Source organism: Propithecus coquereli, unplaced genomic scaffold (genome assembly GCF_000956105.1).
Source record: "Propithecus coquereli isolate 6110/MARCELLA unplaced genomic scaffold, Pcoq_1.0 Scaffold354, whole genome shotgun sequence".
NCBI classification, from domain to species: domain Eukaryota; kingdom Metazoa; phylum Chordata; class Mammalia; order Primates; family Indriidae; genus Propithecus; species Propithecus coquereli.
In genome coordinates, this window is record NW_012149219.1 from 218,678 (window position 1) to 226,937 (window position 8,260).

The 8,260-nt window shown below is 44.9% G+C and overlaps 1 protein-coding gene across 1 annotated transcript in view; it reads right to left on the reverse strand.

Moving 5' to 3' along the window:
* RIPK1 (receptor (TNFRSF)-interacting serine-threonine kinase 1) overlaps window positions 1-8,260 on the reverse strand; it is a 36,163-nt gene that overhangs the window by 16,496 nt on the left and 11,407 nt on the right. Inside the window, exons 2-6 of the mRNA XM_012651367.1 lie at window positions 7,913-8,124; window positions 6,875-7,031; window positions 4,434-4,571; window positions 2,587-2,815; window positions 541-701 (exon numbers count right to left, since the gene is read on the reverse strand). Of these exons, the coding sequence (XP_012506821.1) occupies window positions 541-701; window positions 2,587-2,815; window positions 4,434-4,571; window positions 6,875-7,031; window positions 7,913-8,064 (837 nt within the window). The 5' untranslated portion in view covers window positions 8,065-8,124. The remainder of the gene's footprint in view (window positions 1-540; window positions 702-2,586; window positions 2,816-4,433; window positions 4,572-6,874; window positions 7,032-7,912; window positions 8,125-8,260) is intronic.

The window sequence follows — 8,260 nt, forward strand, 5'->3', positions numbered from 1 at the left end:
TGATCCGTGAGGACATTCTGTTAAGAGAAACAAGCCAGACACAGGACAAATACTGAGTGATTCCACTCATATGAGGTACCCGGAGTAGTCAAATTCATAGAGACAGAAAGAGTAGAACGGGGGGTGCTCGGGGCTGGAGGAGGGAGGATGGGAGTTATTGGTTAAGGGGACACAGTCTCAGTTTGGGAAGACGGAAAAGCCCTGGAGATGGGCGGCGGTGACGGCTGCACGACAGTGCGAATGGACCTGATGCCACCGACCGGCACACTTAAAAATGGTTACGATGTTACATTTAATGTTATGTATATTTTGACACAATTTTAAAAGTAAACTACAAAAAAAAAGAGGCCTTATATGCCTTCATGCTTTTGAGAGAGACGGCAGCTTTTCATTGAACAAAATGTGTGAAATCTAGAAAATCGGTTAGAAAATCAGTTGGAAACTACAAATAAAGTGGAACTCAGCTTTCTGAAGGCACAAACCAAGTTCCTGACATCTTACCAGGAAAATCACCACATGGGATGCATCCTACAGAGTCACAAAGATGCTCTTACCAGGAAATGTTGGCCGAGCTTCCGGATCAGCTTGCCAGCAGAGCTGCATGAGGTCGATGACCTCCTTTGGGCAGTTCTTGATCTCATCCTCGTCTGGCCTGTTCCCAGACTTGATGCATATTATCAGCTGCTGCTCACAGATAGCATCTAGAAAGCAAAGAGGAGTCTAGGTTGAGACTTTCTTTTAGGTCCAGCCCCTCTCTCAGGCAGGAAGGTGACAGAACTTGGATGATACTGCTGATTTATCTCTGCCTAGGCTGTGCTTGTGGTATAGCTGCCTCACTCTGGGGCAGAATGGCTTTGTGACAAGGAGCTGACATCTTCCATTACTGAGATGATCAAACAGCATTTCGATATCTGCAGATGAAAGACAAAATAACAAAGCTGCCTGCTGATTGACAGAACAAAGGGATTATGTGGGTAAAGCTAATGGCATGCCCTAGATTTTAATACAAATGCAAATACAGTATAGCCCTTGCCTTGATAGAGCTCAGTTTAATGAGAGTGATAATTGCTATTCAAGAAGGAAGGGCAAGAGGTTCTGGTAGCACAACCATGACTAGAATGGAAGGTCTGTGGAGGCTTTGTTGCGTCCAGAAAAATCAGCAGGTACAGAACATCTCTTTGCAGATGCTCTTACATCTCTGCCCTGGCCCTGGCCTGGACATCCACTTGCCTCATGGTCAGATCCAGAATGGGGAAGGAGGACTCTCGAGGAGGATTCCAGGCAAGGGACATGGATTAGACTGGCCGTTACTGAAATCATGATGCCTCCCAGAAATTACTCACTCGGGGCAGCGGGACGCTGACCAGCGAGGAGGGGCAAGGGATAAGGCAAGAGAGAGAAGCAAAGGAAGGTCCTGAAGGGCCTTGTCTTCCACACTGGGGAATCTGAACTGTATCCAGAAGGTCACAGGGAAGGATTTTCAATAGGGTGAGTGAGAGGGTCACATTTGCCTTTTAGGACAACCACTTTGGCTGCCACAGGGACAGTGGACCTCAGAAGGAGCCAACAGAAACAAGGAGGGTGTGAACTAATCAGAGGCCGGTGGGGGCAGAGAGAAGATTGGACAGGCTGGAGATGCATCTTGAGTCATACAGGTATCTCAGATTCATAGGTTTTGAAGTCTGATTGAATGTGGAAGAGGAAGGGCGAGGTCGGGTCTGGAAGACGCTAAGGTTTCTGGCTGGGCAACTCAGGAGCTGGATGGAGATGCAGCTCTCTGAGCACACGCAGAGCAGTGAAGTGGGCCGGGCTGCAGGGGGAGTGTTGAGAACACGCGCTCGTTTGGGGGATGCTGCTTTGGAGGATCTTCTGGTGTGAGGGATGGATCTGACCATGGGGCAAGTGGATATCCAGGCCAGGGCCAAAGACAGAGATGTAAGAGGCATCTGCAAAGAGATGATCATTAAGCCACAGGAGTTGAGAATCGCCCAGGAAGAATGTGTAGGAAAATGTCTATCAGCTTATGCACTAAATGAGCTGAAGAATGTCTCTGTTCTACCCGCACAAGCCACAACTTACTCATCTTTATGATTCCAGTGTCGACTAAATTACCCACAGTCAGGACTGGGAAAAAATAGTTTTTGAATGAAGGAGTAAAGTGAACGAGTGAAAGCATAAAGTGTATGCCTTGCAGTGTGAAAGGCTAAGTCATCACAAGCAGAAACAGTCAAACCTTCCTGTCCAGGAAGAACCCTGGAATTTTACAACATCTCCCAAGCTTAGGTACACTCCAGAGGCTTCTATTCATTTTGTAATCTCTGATTCCTAAACTGGGATTGCTCATTCATTCAACAAAAATCTGCTGAGCACCTGTTATGTTCTAGGTACTACGTGTGTAGATGCTGAAGAGATAGCAGTGACTAACTCAGATGTGGTCCTAGCCCTCATGGAACTCATAGTCTAGTAGGTAAGACTGACACTAAATGAACAAATAATTATAAATCTTAACTAATTTCATTGAAGCCCACTGTCTCATGTACTAATGATGATTAATATTACAATCCCACTTCTCTACAAATGCCTTACTTTCATATGGCTCCTTATTTGCAAATATTGCCCAAAGTACTATGGCAAAGCTGTACACGTCTGACTTCTCTGTGGGCTTTGCGTTGATGTCATTCAGGTGCTCCGGGGCCATGTAGTAGAGGGTGCCGCCATTTTTCTTGGAGGTGCTGTTCACTTTCCTCTGCTCATTGTGCTCCTCTTTAGTTAGTTTGCTCCAAGTCTTAAAGGAAGCAACGCCAAGATCCGCTATCTGCAAAAGGGACCAATGCAATGCGATTGTTCTGTGAAGGCTACAAGCAAAGTAGATTTGGCTTTAACTTTTGGGCTTATCCAATGTATGTGAGGTACAGTGAATTTTCCAGAAATGGTGGCACTGAGCAGGTTTATAACAGCTACTTCCGAATAGGCTCATAACCATCTGGAAAATCTCGCCCAAGAAACATTCACGTGAAGTTCTGGTATCTCAATTCTTATGCAATAAAAAAAAATTCTTATGCAATAAAAAAAAGTAGATGATATTTCTGACATGAACAACAATAAAGCATTTTTATTCAAATCTGTGCATGTTTTTCAACTATTTCTGGGACTAGAGGGAAAAACGGTATTTTCTTCTCTGCAGATTTACATAGCAGATGGTGACCAGGTACTACACCTTCTACTTCCCCCAATGGTGTCCAGAGGCCCATGGATGCGAGTGTCCAAGGATCCCAAAGAAACACAGAGGATACGGACTGCGGTGCTGCTTGTTTTAGGTTGGTAGCCTGAACCTAAGAGAAAATGGAATGGGAAGAAGGGAAAAACAGACAAAAGAGCAGAGAGAGAAATACCAAGGTCAGATACAGAACAGAGACGGAGGTGGCAGGACAAAATGCAGAACTATACAGTTAAGAGGAAACCAAAGCTGGCAGTTCCACGTCTGCCTCTGAGAATCCAAGCAAACATCTGGGGATGAATTTTGGCACATGATTATCTGAAATTAACAGATTCTAACCTAGAATATAAGACATAAGGTACTGATTTAAAGAAAGATCCTTCTTTAGAGACATAGGAATAAACATCTGTCCCAGATGAGGACAAAGTGCTAGAAGCAGAATCTTCTGGTAGAGAGGGACACCTGTGCAAGCAGGCCCTGGGTTCCCCCCATAATGTCACTTCCCTTTTCAGATTCCCGTGCTTGGATTCCTGCTGCCAAAGCCAACTAGACGAGATGCTCCCCTAGTTAAACCTTGCCCTTGCATGGACAAAAGACACATCCCTCTCCCTTGTTCCCTTTACTATAATGGAAAGAGAGTTATCAAAAAGAAACTGATTTTTTTAATGCAGATGGAAGTAAACAAATAAAAATTATAAGTCAGCCAAATTTCAAAACAGAGGTTTTTGATGCCAAAATGGCCAACTCACTACTGATCTGTCTCTCAGGCCATATCTGAAATCTAAGGATTTTCTGCTCACACCTTCACATTACCCTGCATTTCCAGAGGAGGAGAGTCTCACTCACACAGATATCCTAGGGAAAATGATGAGGAAAATGGCCCATTCCTAGGCGAACAAGGTTAAGTCTTGAATGTTTTCATCGCCTGTCTAACAAAGGAGGAAAACACACTCCAGGAAAGAGGTTTTCTCGTCTACCCCATTCAGCTCCATTCCTCCCATAACATATGAGTTACATCCTGACAGCTATCTCCTGACTCCATTAATCCTGCATCTTTCCTTTCGAACCTTGGTAGAGCCTTCTGGCACCACCAACACTAGATATAAGCTGAACCAGGTCTTCCTTTACCATCTACCATTTACGAGAATGGATTTACAGTGGAAAAGTAAAACTAAAAATTAGCCAACCTTCTAGAAGTCTACAGATTATGGTTTACCTTAATGTGGAAGTCACCATCAACAAGGATGTTTTCAGGCTTCAGGTCCTTGTGTATCACACCTTCTCCATGTAAGTAGCACATTCCTTCGATGGTCTCCGCAATAATCCTTCCTTTTACAGAAAGTGGGATACTGGTCTAAAATAAGTGATATTAAGTTTATGAAATGGAAAGGTAATCAAATAAGCCGAAGCAACTGTTTCATAGGAACAAAAATCTGTCCCAGACCAGGACAAGGGGTGGGACCTGGACCTGAGAACATGGTTACCAGGTTTCCTTCTCGCAGACGCTCTGCAGCACTGCCATGATCATAAAGCAAGAGAGAGTTCATTCCAGGGCTAAGGGCATTCATGTTGTATTTGTCAGTGTAAAAACAAAAATTCCATGCCAATCTGGCAAAATATAAAAATGCTCTAAAATTAAGCTCCTTGAGAACAAAAACATGTATTATTTTTATTACTTAAGATTATATCCTTAGTACCTGGGTTGGTACCTGGAATGTTTGTTGAATGAATGGATGAATAAATATACACACAAACATTTTCTGTTATATACTCATATGATGTGATAGTATGTTTATTTTAAATATGGGAACGATGTCGTGGTAATGTGCATGTGAAATAACACAAGAGAAAAAAACAACACGAAGGGATAGGTTCACACTGATTACAGCCATGTAAAAATTAATCTATCACATAAACATGATGCTAAAACTATGCTGAAGTTAATTAACATCAATTTGGTGGCCTGGTGTCAGATATTTCAGGTTTTTATAGAGTCTTAGGTTACTCATACTCATAATTATATTCTAGTTATATGAACACCCATGTTAATATAACGTAAACAATTCCAGTTTCTAGTATAGTGATTAAATTTTAGTTTTGCTTAACTCTGAAAAGCCAGTTTATCAAATTAACAGGATGTTTCCTAAAAATCTATGTGTATGTTGGTTATTGGTTAACAGGAAAATAATTTTAATGATGAACATTAGATTCCAAAGTGTACCCCTCACACCATATTTAGGACATAATGTACCTGAACTACAGCATTGACAGCTTGATCACCATCACACAGAAAGTAGAAAAAGATATTTTTTCCCTTCTTCCTTGGCATACCTTTGGACTTAGGAAAAAATTCTGAGCAAGCAAAGGGTCCCCCTCCCACCCCCTTTCTGCTTCTCTCTTTCGGGTCCTCCTGACTTCCTGTTTCACACCAAACTGGTGCACCTGGTCTCCGCCTAATCCTGCAGGAAGCCTCAGTCCCGAGTGGCTTCTCTCCCAATCACAACGCCTGCTTCGAACAGCTGATCTTAGCTGGTTTGGGGAGGAAAGAAATCGGATCAAACCATAACCCATGTTTATTACGATCAATGAATCAATCTTATCCTTCCCAAAGGTATTTTCAAGAAATGTCTGTTCACTTGGCACCCATGGGGTGGGGGAGAAGGGAGAAAAGGGGGAGTATCTGCCATAAAGGCAGCCACATCCACCACTCTTCACATACCATCTACGCTCTGGTGGAATCCAGTGCTTCACAGTTCCCCAAGTTTAGCAGACTCTCCACGCCATTCTCTCTGCCTGGAACACGTATTCCCTAATTCTCTACTTCGAAAACACCTACTTGTCCTTCAGACTTGAAGCCTTTCCCCGTCTACCCCGGCGGGTGGGCGCCTCTCCTCACACTCCACAGCGCCCCAAGTCCGTCTATCGACGCCCCGTCACGCCGCACTGCTCACTTACCTACCCGCCTTTCACTCGTCTCCAGACTACTGGCTCCTGACTCCTGAGAAACTAGCACAAGGCCTTCATCTTAATAGGCTCATAAACTTTTTAAGATGTTTTAAAATTCTTTGGTTTGGGTAAACAATTTTTATTTTCCTGATTTAAATCTTATCCAGTGTTGTTGCCACTAATGTTCTACATTCAACCTCAAATAAAAATGTCTTGAATGGTATCAAATTATAACCACTAATACTCCATCTTCTCTTACACTCGTGTAGAGTGCACACAACTTAATCAATCAGTCCATACTTGTCACAGTCATTTATAGCGTGGATGCTTTCATCAATCAACCCACGTTTGGCATCCATCGAGCATATACCCCACATCGGACCACGTGCTTCACAAAGACAGGGCCTAGCTCCGGACTGCGGGTTGCAGAGTGGCTGACAGGTACGGTGGACAGCCAGCCACAGTGCTAAGACACAGAGTGCATGACACAGAGGACTGTCAGCAGGACTGAGAGGACGGAGACCACCCCCAGGACAGCGAAAGGCAAAGAAGATTTAATGAGGGACCGACTTCAGAAAATCCAACTACTAAGCAATCCACAAAGGGATTATTTATACCGACGAGGCACAAACGAACAGCACGTGGCAGCCCTGACAGACAGCCAGGCCGCGTGCTGGGCACAGGAGTGTGCGTGCGGTGGGGACCCCGTACCTCCGCTTTCAGCACGCGCATCAGGTTGCCCTTCTCCATGTACTCCATGACCAGGGAGTAGTTCCCCTCTTCTATGATGACGCCCAGGAGCTTCACCACCCGGCTGTGCCTCAATCTGTTCATCATCTTCCCCTCCTCGAGGAGGGACTCGTTGTACCTGTGGGAGGGAAAGCAGCCGTGCTGAGACGAGCAGAGCCAGTGCCCCAGAGCCCTGCCCGTACCGCCCGTGCATCACGTCGCATGTGCGTTAGTCACACTCCTGGGTGTGTTCTGATCTCTTCCGGGCACTGACCATGAGCCTTGGAAGGCAGAGCAGTTTCTCATTCACCTTTATAGCCCTCCTGCCCGGTAACTAGCATTGCACGCTCAAGAAACGTAAAACCAATGAATGAATGGATGGATGGATGAACAAATGAATGAAAAGGATGTGACAGCAGCAATGTAACCTGAAAAAAAGATTGTGCTGCAGGAGCTGGAGGTTCCGGTGAGGCGCGATCACACCACTGCACTGCAGCCTGCGCAGCAGAGTGAAACTCTCTCTCAAAGAAAAAAAAGATCGTGCTGGACAGTACAGCAAAACACACAGCCTCTCTCCTGACCGCTCTGACAAGGAGGGAGAGCGGTACACTCACTCCACTGATGGCTTTAGACAGGGGTTCTTGCAACCTTTCAGGAATGAACTGCCTTTTCTTTTTTTTTCATACTTAGGGCTGGTCCTCACCAAAAACGTGAAGTGAATTAATCTATCTTCACTGATACTTCCTGTTTTCTTCTCACTGCCTCCCTCACCACCTTTATCTTTTTGTTTTTCTCAATTTTCTTCCCCTTCATTTCTCTTCCATTACTTATTGGCCATACCCAGCCTCGGAATCCCCATCACTGATGACAACTGGTGTCATCCCCACCCGACATCGCACCAGCGTCTGTCACATTCTAACGCCTGGCAGCTCTCACGCCCACACTGACCTGCACCTGCACAATAGCCACCTTCCCTGGCCAGCTTGGAGCGGGGCCCACCCGCCTCTGCTCCCAACTCACTCAGTGCACTTGGGCCCCGTGTAGACCTTTTTCAGTATCACGAGTCCATGGGTTCTGTGGAAACACAAAGACACCTTCCCGAAGCCTCCGCTGTCCAGATCTTCCCTCTCCAGCAAGTCATTGGATTTCATCTTAATGTCATCCAGGGACATGTCTGGTTGCCTTCTGAATGCTCAAAATTATACTTTTTTTCTCTCTGTAAAGAAACCTGCCTGTAAAGAAAACAGAGGCTAACTCAGGGCAAAAACATACACTTTTATAAAGTCCCACCACATGCTTGGTGTGCCTTTGTTTTTCTGAAAATAGACTTATAGTCTGTAAAATGAGCTATTTTTCATATTTCTAAGA